General features: G+C 39.2%; 1 protein-coding gene across 1 annotated transcript; it reads left to right on the top strand.

The window, feature by feature from the left end:
* The first annotated feature begins 8,371 nt into the window (after positions 1–8,371).
* On the top strand, positions 8,372–12,116 carry vac14 (vac14 homolog (S. cerevisiae)). Its single transcript, XM_017306178.2, has one exon. The coding sequence runs from the start codon at positions 9,178–9,180 to the stop codon at positions 11,548–11,550; it is 2,373 nt and encodes a 790-aa protein (XP_017161667.1). The 5' UTR covers positions 8,372–9,177; the 3' UTR covers positions 11,551–12,116.
* The last annotated feature ends 34 nt before the right edge of the window (positions 12,117–12,150 follow it).

The following is a 12,150-nucleotide window of genomic DNA, read 5'->3' as shown; positions in this document are numbered from 1 at the left end:
CAAGAAGCATAGTCTCAATATTACAATGGAATGCGAGGAGTCTTTTGTCAAATGGGCAAGATTTTAAACAGTTTATTTATGAATTAAAAGAGAAACCTGATATAATTTGTATACAGGAAACTTGGTTGAGGCCTTGTTTGGATTTTAAAATAGATGGATATATTGCAGTTAGATATGATAGAGAAGAAGGAAATGGGGGAGGATGTCTTTCTCTGATTAAGGAAGGTATTCCGTATAAAATTATTGGAAGGAAAGTAGATTTGGAGTATGTTGCAATTGAAATATGGGTGGAAGAGAAGGTAATGTTGATTTTAAATTTTTACAATCCTTGTAAAAAGCTTGAGTTAAGCAAACTTGAAGAGATTGATATGAAAGGAAATGTTATTTGGTGTGGAGACTTTAATGCACATCATTCATTATGGGGTAGTGGAAAAGTAGATTATAATGGGAACATTTTAGAAGAATTTTTAGATAGTAATAATCTGGTTTGCTTGAATAATGGTAAGAAGACAAGAATTGATATAAATTCAGGTAAGGAATCTGTATTAGATTTGACATTTGTTTCTAGCTGTTTAGCTCCATTATGTGATTGGCAAGTTAAAAATAAGACATTTGGTAGTGATCACTACATTATAATCAGCAAAATAAGGATGGGCCAGGTGCATAGACCTGAAATGATAGGAGGAAAGTGGATATTTGAGAAAGCAAATTGGGAGGAATTTTATAACTTATGTGATAGGAACATTTTAAATATTAAAAATGATCAGAGTATTGAAAGTATGAACCAAGAGATTAGTCAGAGTATTTTAACTGCTGCTGAGGAGTCTATTCCAAAAACATCAGGGAAAAATAGGAGAAAGTTAGTTCCTTGGTGGAATGAAGAGTGTAGAAAAGCAGTTAGAGAAAGAAATAAAGCATTTAAATTGGTTAAAAGGTCTCATAATTTTCAACATTTAATTGAATATAAAAAGTCACAAGCAAAAGTCAGGAGAACAATAAGAAGAACAAAAAGAGAATTCTGGAGAGGTTTCTGTGACACAATTGGCAGTAGTACAAAACTAGGGAATGTTTGGGGGATGATTAAAAAAATGGAAGGAGATGGAAGGGAATGGAGTTATCCTATACTAAATAAAAATGATATAGTTGCTGTAACTGACAAGGAAAAGGCTGATATGTTAGTGAGAGCATTTGTAGAGATTCATAGTGGGAAAAATTTATCAGTTAATGAAATAGAGGGAAGGGAGAGAACTAGAAAGGAAAATGATGGAATCTTAAGAAGAAAGAGTAATAATGATCTGATGAATTATCCTTTCTCTATTGGAGAGCTGAAAAGAGCTTTGGATAGAACTAGGAATAGTGCTCCAGGTAAAGATGAAGTGTGTTATATTATGTTAAGACATGTAAGTGAGGAAGTTTTAAATAAATTACTAATTTTATACAATAAGATTTGGAAGGAAGGGAGACTGCCTTGTAAGTGGAAAGAAGCTATTGTTATTCCGTTGAAGAAACCTGGGAAAGATCATAGTAACCCTGGAAATTATAGACCAATAGCTTTAACATCTAATTTGTGTAAACTGATGGAAAGGATGGTGAATGAGAGATTGACACAATATTTGGAGTCAAAACATTTAATTGCTCCTCATCAGAGTGGCTTTCGTAGAGGGAGAGGAACAATAGATCCTATCAGGGGCGCAACTACATACTTTCTGAGGTGTATGCGAACATGTCATCGGCGCCCCCGGCCCCAATGACAAAAACTTGGACAATTTATCTTTAATTAAAGTATCAATAATAATAAATGTGCATATATGTGACTAGATTGCTGCCTACAGGGCAATTAAAACGAATGAAACAAAAACAGGGCAATATTTGATCATTTAAGTGAGCCAAAGAGCCACTTCTGTTGGCCTGTGTCTAGAACTGCCTGTGGGCTGGGCTGTAGGTCTGAGGCTTTTTGTTAGCATGTTTTCTATCATTCTTAGGATACCAGCTCATTCCATCTCCATATCCACCTTGTGTGTATATATATATATATATATATATATATATATATATATATATATATATATATATATATATATGCCGATCGATCGGCTGATCATAATCAGCCGATTTCCGTGAAAAAGTGTATGATCGGTGATCGCCGATCAGTCTCTTGTTGCCGATACCGATCACCTGCTTCTCATTTCTCAGCCTGCCTGTGCAGCTGGTCTCCTCTTTCCTTCACACTGCGCAAACGCGCAGCAACAAATCTTAAGCGATGTGGTGTGGAACTATAGCACTGAGTGAATGGGGACACAAATTGAAGCACGTGGGGTGAAGCAGGTCAAAATGCATCAACACAACAAAGCTAATATGACCTAAAAACAATGCCATACTTGACGGAGTTTGGCTACATCGAGTCTCACTGCAGTAAAAAGGACATATGGAGGATCAGATAGCAGGTAAAGCAGCGCACAGCTACAAACACTCACCCAGATTAGCATGATGGTCAGAAAGCTAAACAAATAACCCGCAAAATGATTTAAGTCTTCGAGCTCCGATGTAAGACGCTGGTTCTGTTCTCGTTGTTGAACCGCTGCTACGCGCTACAGGTAGTAATATTTCACAGACAGAGCGCCGCTTCTGCTCCACCTAGTAGTGACTCTCACACCGAACCTGTTTAAAGCTGCAGCATCTAACTTTAAAAAATACATTTTACATACGTATTAAAACTTTCGCTGTCCTAACATGAGACAGATAATCTCTGAAAAAATAATCGATCTCCTCCTTGTTCTGCATAATTACTCCACTCAGTCAGAAACAGCCACTCAGAACTAGCAGTGATCAGCTAGCCGCCATGCTAACAGGAAGTTTTCATTCAGTAACTCAGGATTGTTTATTGTAATGGAACCTGTATTTGCCTTTGAATGTTTTTATACTTGAATTTTTTGGCAATGCTGAGAGGTTTTATTTTGACTCTTTGCATTATTTAGCCTCTTCGGAGCCTTCATATGTTTTCAGTCTGTTAAAGATAGTGGCAGTACAATTTGCAGAATGCCTGTTTTGTTTTTTTCTTGGAAAAAGTTATTAAAAACAAGTTTTTGTCTAAATTAAGGTGAATTTATTGTTCCTTTTTCCATATAATGTAACAGGTAGTGCTTATGATAAAAATAAAAATAAATTATGCGATCGGTATCGGTGATCGGCCCTCATGGTCCGATCACAGATATATATATATAATTATAATTACATAGAGAGCGAGAGGTTGATAGATATATAGATTGATATCGATATATAGATATTATAGATATCTATATATAGATTTATATATATTTATAGAGATTCATATATACGTGTGTATATATATAGGTAGATATATATATCTACATATAGATTTAGATATACTTATAGAGAGATTTATATATATATATATATATATATATATATATATATATATATATAATTATAATTACATAGAGAGCGAGAGGTTGATAGATATATAGATTGATATCGATATATAGATATTATAGATATCTATATATAGATTTATATATATTTATAGAGATTCATATATACGTGTATATATATAGGTAGATATATATATCTACATATAGATTTAGATATACTTATAGAGAGATTTATATATATATATATAATAGATTTATATATGTAAAGGTTTAGACTTCTAAAATTCTCTCTGTCGTTGTTTACATTTTCTTTCTCTAAATCTCCCTTTAATTAATAAATGTGGTTGCTTGATTTTCTGTTTCGAATTAGAAATTTAAATCTCACAATAGTTGAACATGAGTTCTGATGTTGCTGAACGTGGGGGAAGCCGGAGCACCCGGAGTGAACCCACACCTACACGGGGAGACATTTCCCACCATGAAATCCTGTCTTTTTAAAACTAAAATACCCAATTGATAACAGTAGCTCTTTTTCCAATGAATGTCAGTCACCCAAAACACACGTGGCTCCACCCTCCTTTCAAATCTAATATACACTGCTCAAAAAAATAAAGGGAACACTTTAACATTGAAGTGAACACTGAAGTGTTCCCTTTATTTTTTTGAGCAGTATACTCATAGACTGTAAAGTCAGTCTATGCTGACTTTACATCAGCATAGACAGATGTAAAGTCTGTCTATGCTGGACAGACTTTCATCTGTCTTTAAATTGCCGCAGAGGTGTTGGAGTCAAGGCCTTTTTTATTCGTCTCCATAGTGAAATCTTCTTTGTGGGTCTTTCTTCTGGTTCAGACATGATGTTCTCTGCTGACTCTGTTCTACGTTCTTCTGTTATAACACTCTCCTCTTCTATGGAATCTACTGGAGCTTTGCCTGGTAGGTCTTCTGATGGGGTGCAAAGTTTTGTCTCTATTGTGGGGGGGATGTCTGGCATGATCTCAGAATCAGATTTTGCGTTGGGGACTGAGTTTTTATCTGTCTCTGTTTCCTGCTGTTGTTTCCCAATTACTGTTTCATTTTTATATATTTCAATTATGATGGTGTCTTTGTCATTTCCGACTGCTTCTGGTGTTGAAACTTCTTGTTCTCCAGTGTTTTCAACAGAAAGGTTCTCACTATTTAACGTCTCCAATTCAGATGCAGCTCTCAATTCTGCCTTTCTCTTTTTCTTCTGCTTATATTTCTTTGACCTTTTCTTCACTTTTTCATTCCCGCTTTGTTGCATTTCAGACATAACAATCTCTTCAGAGATAGGTTGGTGGGTCGAGATTATCGTTTCGATCTTATGGATCTCATTGATGGAGGCAGCCTGATCCTCAACTATTTCTGGTACTAAAACTTTCTGTTCAGTGTTATTTCCAGAAACTTGATCGTTGCTAATGTTTTCCATCTCAGACTTAGCTCTCATTGCTGCCTTTCTCTTCATCCTCCATTTCGATTTCCTTGATTGTTTTTTTCTCTCTTGCTGGTCCCCATTTGATTGTGGTATGGAGGCCGTCTCTTGTTCGATCACCTGCGGTTGTTTACCGATAACTGTATTATTTGTGTGATTCTTATTTTCGATGGGAACTGTCATCTCCGTTTGCGTCGAAGCAGATTTGTAGATAGGTTTCTGCTGCGAGGTGTCTTGTGAGTCAGTTTGAATTGCAACAGAAACCATTGACTTCTTCCTTTGTAATTTCCTCGTCAGATCTTTCTGTTGTTTAAGTTTAGCTCTTAGTTTATTATTTAGAGCGAACATTTCATCCAGCTGTTTCATTAAGTTTTTCTGTACCTCGATATATTCAGACTCCTTGGATTTGGAAATACATGTACACTTTGTTTCACTTGGAGAAACCACAGTGTTCGTCAAACAGCTTTCCCTTTTCAAGGAAGCTGCCTCGTCATGCTCCTTTTTGGTGACTGGCTCTGGTGTTGAAATCATAGGTTCCTCTTTATTTTCCTGACTACCTTCTTCTGCAGGCAGAGAAGTGTCCTGCTTGATAACATTTTCAGCGCTGGACTTAGAGGACTCTTCCTTCTCTGGTGTCTCCTTCAGTTCAGAGATCGATTCCTGTTCGGTAACCAGCGAATTGTCTTCCGTTCCACTACTTTCATCTGAAGCCCTTTGATCAGCAGGACTCTCCACTGAAGAGTCCTGCTGTTCGATATTTTCAGTTGTCTTATTTAGCTCCTCAGCTTCGCGCAGCGCCCACCAAACTCCAAATGACACCTTCTTCTTCCTACGCTTGGGTATTTTTGGTGGCTGTACTTCCCTCTCGATAATGTTATCGGATGCGACCGCTTCGGCTCTTGGCTGGTCGGACTGCATTGTAACCTTTGCTTGTATAATGGTTCTAAAATAAATCACTACTAAAACTCTGTAAAGATTTCTCGTTATGTTAGATGTAAATATCCCAAAGAAATGTTCACCAAACAAAGTTGAAAATCCTACTGCGAACTGCTGAGTAAATTCTGAAGAGAAACTATCAACAACGGCTGCTAACAGGTTGTGATGAAGGTAGATCAATGTGACAAGCTTATATAATCGCTGGTGATGTCAGAATTCTGCCTTTGAAGTTATATTGTGATGTCACATTGTGATGTCACAATTTCATTTGATATTCAGAGGGCTTGTCTGACAGATTTTTTAACACGGCTGATGCGCGCGCAACCTGACTGCAGAAAGAGTAGGCGGGCTTTTAAACTGTCACTGGTTGCCATAGTTACCCACCATTACCTTGTTTGAGAAGGACTTCGCTGCAGCAAATTAAGCCGTACCGCTCAAAAACGCACAATATGTCTATAAATAATTTTAGGATATTATAAGGAAGTGCTGAGAACTACCGTTTTCCACCGAACTAACGTATTTGCCACTTCGGCACAAGCACAGTGAGAAACGTTCAGAGGATAAAAACTCTAGACTCCGAGCAAAACTCAGATGTCCCAGCTTTTACTAGCATGTAAACGCACCATATACACAAATCTGGGAGCTTCCCCGAAGCGTGAAATGAGTCTCAAAAATAGTTGTGCTCTCGTAAACGGATTTGTGTGTAAATGCAGTTTTGTGTGTGTGAACCAGGTGATTTGTGTGTACATTTTCAACATGTATAGGCGTAGGAGAAGGTTTATTTTATTTTTAAGTTTTACAAATCGAGTATTACACACACATAGATATTTTTACGCACGCACAAATCCTGTTACGCACGGACAGTGGCGCAACTACACATTATTCAGGTGGATGCGAAAACAGATCGGCGCCACCCCCCCAGCGAAGGAACGTCAGGGTGAAGGAGCGACGCTCACTCGCTCTTCTACTATGGGCTCTTCTAGTGTATGGGAAAACTTCCCTCCAGACGGGGTTTTGGCGCCCCCTCTGGTGCTGCGCCCCTATGCGTTGCATACCCTGCATACCCACTTTTTGCGCCACTGGATCCTATTTTATGTTTAGAGGATGATATTAGAAAAGCTCAAATTAATAAGGAAATTGTTGTTGCTGTGTTTTTTGATGTGGAAAAAGCATACGATATGCTATGGAGGGAAGGGTTAATGATTAAATTACATCAGATGGGTATAGGAGGTAATATGTTTAACTGGATATGGGATTTTTTACGGGATAGAAATATTCAAGTTAAAATAGGACATCATGTTTCCAAATTATATAAAATAGAAAATGGAACCCCTCAAGGAAGTGTGGTAAGTCCAACATTATTTTCAGTTATGATAAATGACATTTTTAAAGATTTATCTATCAGTTTTGGTAAGTCACTTTTTGCTGATGATGGGGCACTATGGAAAAGGGGAAGAAATGTGGAACATATTATTAAAAAACTTCAGGAGGGTATAGATAAAGTGGGTAAGTGGGGGGTAAAATGGGGCTTTAAATTTTCAATTGAAAAGACAAAAGTTATGTTTTTCACAAATAAGAAAATAGGGGTTGATAAAAGTTGTATTTGTATGGGAAAGAGTTAGAAAGGGTTGATTGGTTTCGGTTTTTGGGTGTAGTTTTGATAAGAAACTAACTTGGGGAAATCACATAGAACATATTATGGAGAAAAGTAGAAAGGTTCTAAACATTATGAGGTGTCTAGCAGGATTGACATGGGGTGCAAGTTTTGATTCCCTAAAAAGTATATATGTGTCATTAATTAGATCAAGAATAGATTATGGGAGTGGGGTGAATGGATCAGCAGGCAAAACTTGATTCAAAAAGTTAGATGTGATTCAAGCCAGAGCAATGAGAATTTGTTTAGGGGCAGTTAAATCAACGCCAGTATGTGCTTTACAAGTAGAGTCAGGAGAAATGCCGTTATGCATTAGAAGACAGCAGCTAATGGTCAATTATTGGATAAGTTTAAAAGGACATAATGCAGATCACCCGGTTAAGAAAGTATTAGAAAAGTGTTGGGAAAGAGGAAAGAAACAAATTGATAGCTTTGGGTGGGTTGGGGATGATAGAGCGAAAATTTGTAATGTATATTATAAGGAATTTAGTCCAACTGTATTATGGCCTGTGAGACCTACATGGACTTGGAAATATATCAATGTAGACAGTTCACTAACACATATTAAGAAAAGGAATACACTAGATATTTGCCAAGAATTTTATAATCAAATGCAGAATAAATATAATGATTACTTGCAAATATATACTGATGGGTCGAAAGACCCTAAAAGTGAAGCAACCAGTATAGCCATAGTGATTCCTGAATTAAAGATTAATATTTCAAAAAGAACATCTGATTATTTGAGTGTATTCGCAGTGGAATTGTGTGCTATTTTAGTAGCTTTAGAATGGGTGGAGGAAACTAATAGGAATAAAATAATAGTTTGTAGTGATTCTCTATCTGCGTTGATGAGTATCGGAAAGGGACGTACAAAAAATCAAAATATTCTATATGAGATTATGGCGGTTCATCATAGGGTATGTGAACAAAATAAAAATGTTATATTATTCTGGACTCCTGCTCATGTAGGTGTTATAGGGAATGAAAGAGCAGACAGGCTGGCTAAGGAGGCGATTAAAAAAGATGATATTGATATGCAAATAAAGTTATCTAAAACTGAAGGTAAAAGTATAATTTGGAAAGAAAGCAAAAAGATATGGGAAGCTATGTGGGTAAATGAAATAAATGGTAGACATTTATTTAGGATACAAAATACAATTGATGTAGAAAGGATAAGAGGAATAAACAGGAGGGAGGAGGTAATTATAAATAGAATAAGAACCGGGCATGGTTTCCTAAATGGAACTCTTTTTAAGATGGGGAAACACCTTACTGGTTTATGTAGATGGTGTGGTGATGTAGAATCAGTGGAACATGTTTTGATCAAATGTAGAAAGTATGAAAGCCAAAGAAGATTATTAAAAACGGAACTAGGTGTTAGTAGGGAATTGGTATTTGAGAAGGTGATCGACAAATTGAATAGTATTGAGGGGAAAAAGAAGATTTTTCGTTTTTTAAAAAACTCTGGGATCTTTAAGAGAATTTGAGGGGTAGTTGGTAGGAGTCAATAGAGGGCAGTAGTGCAACATAAATGGATGCAAGCTGCCGTTAAAACCTAAAAGAAGAAGAAGAAGAAGATTTCCGGCGGATGCAACTGGTCAGCTGCTTTGTGTTAAAACGCTTCCTTGTTACGAATGAAACCTCTGAGGGTAGGATTTTTTTTTCTGATATAGTTTAATCTAAATGCGAGCCGCTTTCTCTCCTACTTCAGCCGACGGGGATTCGGGAATACAGCCGCCAGCATGAACACGGAGAAAGACTTTTCGCCTCTAACGCCAAATATTGTGAGGGCTCTCAATGATAAACTGTATGAGAAAAGGAAAGTCGCGGCTCTGGAAATAGAGAAACTGGTGCGAGAGTTCGTGGCCCAGAACAACTCGACTCAAATCAGACATGTGATCCAGATCCTGGCATCGGAGTTTGCTCTCTCTCAACACCCCCACAGCCGCAAGGGGGGTCTGATCGGACTGGCAGCTTGCTCCATCGCCCTGGGGAAGGACTCAGGTCTGTATCTGAAGGAGCTCATCGAGCCTGTACTCACGTGTTTCAATGACTCAGACAGCCGCTTGCGCTATTACGCCTGTGAGGCTCTGTATAACATAGTGAAGGTGGCCAGAGGGGCAGTGCTGCCTCACTTCAATCTGCTCTTTGATGGTCTCAGCAAGCTTTCAGCAGATCCAGACCCTAATGTGAAAAGTGGATCTGAACTCCTGGACAGGTTACTGAAAGACATAGTTACAGAGAGCAACACTTTTGACCTGGTGTCATTTGTCCCCCTGCTGAGGGAGAGGATCTACTCAAATAATCAGTATGCCAGGCAGTTTATAATTTCTTGGATCCATGTCCTGGAGTCAGTGCCAGACATCCACCTGTTAGACTATCTCCCCGAGATCCTGGACGGACTCTTTCAGATCCTGGGTGACAACAGCAAGGAGATCCGCAGGACGTGTGAGGTGGTGCTTGGGGAGTTTCTGAAGGAGATTAAGAAGACTCCCTCAAGTGTGAAATTTGCCGAGATGGCCAACATTCTTGTCATTCACTGCCAGGTTGCCGATGAAGCCAAACTCACGAATGATCTGATCCAGCTGACAGCTATGACCTGGATGAGGGAGTTCATCCAGCTCGCAGGCAGAGTGGTGCTCCCTTATTCTTCAGGGATTCTCACTGCCGTGCTCCCATGCCTTTCCTATGATGACAGGAAGAAAAACACCAAAGAAGTGGCCAGTGCCTGTAATAACAGTCTGATGAAACTGGTGACTCCAGAAGATGATGAGGACACAGAAGAAGAAAGAGGCGGAAGCACGGGATCGCCTTCTGCTGGAGAAGGCCAGCCCAAAATGGAAGGAGACGGCAATGACATGTTGAATGCATCCCAAGAATCCGTCGGTTTGAGCAATATCAGTTTCTTTACTCCAGCAAGTTCTGACCGGCCTCATGTAACTCTGGACCTTGATGGGATTGTTCAGGTGTTGAACCGCCACCTCCATGATTCCTCCACTGGCATGATGACCCGCATAGCTGTCCTCAAATGGCTTTATCACCTGTACATTAAGACACCACGCAAAATGTTTCGCCACACGGACAACCTTTTTCCCATTCTGCTTAAAACGCTGTCTGATGAGTCTGATGAAGTCATCCTGAAGGATCTGGAGGTGCTGGCTGAGATAGCATCCTCTCCTGCCGGCCAAACGGAACAGGCCTCCTCTTGCGATATCACTGACAACAAACTGGTGCTCAAGGTGCCAGACGGGCCCAAAGCAGTACAGCAGCCCAGCACAGCCTCCAAAGCTGTGGACTCATCCCCCTCTACTCCCAGTATGAACTCGTATTTTTATAAGTTCATGATCAATTTGCTGAGGCGTTTCAGTCTGGACAGGAAACTTCTGGAGAACAGAGGAGCTTTCATCATCAGGCAGCTTTGCCTATTGCTTCATGCAGAGAACATCTTCCACTCTATGGCTGACATCTTGCTGAAGGAGGAGGACCTTAAATTCGCCTCTACCATGATTCAGACCCTCAACACCATCCTGCTCACCTCCGCTGAGCTCTTCCAGCTCCGCAACCAGCTAAAAGACCTGCACACTCAGGAAAGCTGTGCTTTGTTCTGCTGCCTGTATCGGTCCTGGTGCCACAACCCCGTGGCCACTGTGTCCCTTTGTTTCCTCACACAGAACTACAAGCACGCGTATGATCTCATCCAGAAGTTTGGCAATCTGGAAGTGACTGTAGACTTCCTGATGGAGGTTGACAAGCTGGTGCAGCTCATAGAAAGCCCAATCTTTACCTACCTGCGTCTGCAGCTCCTGGATGTGGAGAACAACCCATACCTGATTAAGGCGTTGTATGGTCTGCTGATGCTGCTGCCTCAGAGCCAGGCTTTCCAGCTGCTCTCGCACCGCCTGAGGTGTGTGCCCAATCCAGAGCTTATGAGAACTGTGGACGAATCCAAGTACATGGACTCTAAAAAACAAGCAGCCTGCAAGCGCTCCGCTCACACTCAGGTGGATTACAATGAGCTGCTGCAGCATTTTGACCGAGTGCAGAGCAAACACCTGGAGGTCCGACACCAGCGCTCTGCACGTGCATCCGATCACCATGACAGGAAACTAATGTGACGCGTGTAATTTATGATTATTGAAGACAGAGTATATGTAATACAGATATAATATACTGAAAGAAATAATAATTATTAAAGCCAAAAAATATATAAAATTATTTGTTGAAGAATCACTGGATATACACCGTCAGATCAGCTGTGTATTTTGGCATTCCTTATCTTTATGTGTAACATTAGAAAAACTGAAAATGCTTAAATCTCACCATGTAAAGTCCAAACTAAACTTCCTACATATAACAAATAGCTTGTCATTAAATCTGCGTGTTAGTCGTGTTTGTATCCTATTGTGCAGAAGTACTACTAAGCATGTTTTCAAGTTGCCTTAATCATGTTTGCCAGAAACAGGAATATCACATGTTGGCTCAGATCAGGTGAGGATTAACTCGGTTCATGACTATGAACTGACATACTCTGTGTGTTGCTACACATTAGAAGTTTTTACATTGCAGAACTTTTACTTTTATTGCTTGCACAACTTTTTTATATGTAATGATCTTTCATTGTTTTTTGTGATGTTTCACTGCAGTCATTCTGTTCGAAAATAAAGTGGACCATGTGATGTACGTATTTTTTCCTGTGGTTATATTTTGCGCTTCTC

This window comes from Poecilia reticulata, chromosome 8 (genome assembly GCF_904066995.2).
Source record: "Poecilia reticulata chromosome 8, P_reticulata-male-v2, whole genome shotgun sequence".
NCBI classification, from domain to species: Eukaryota; Metazoa; Chordata; class Actinopteri; order Cyprinodontiformes; family Poeciliidae; genus Poecilia; species Poecilia reticulata.
This window is presented reverse-complemented; position numbering and strand designations above follow the sequence as displayed.

Excerpts from the sequence above, each read along its gene's own strand:
- vac14 (XM_017306178.2), top strand. The coding sequence starts at position 9,178 with ATGAACACGGAGAAAGACTTTTCGCCTCTAACGCCAAATATTGTGAGG.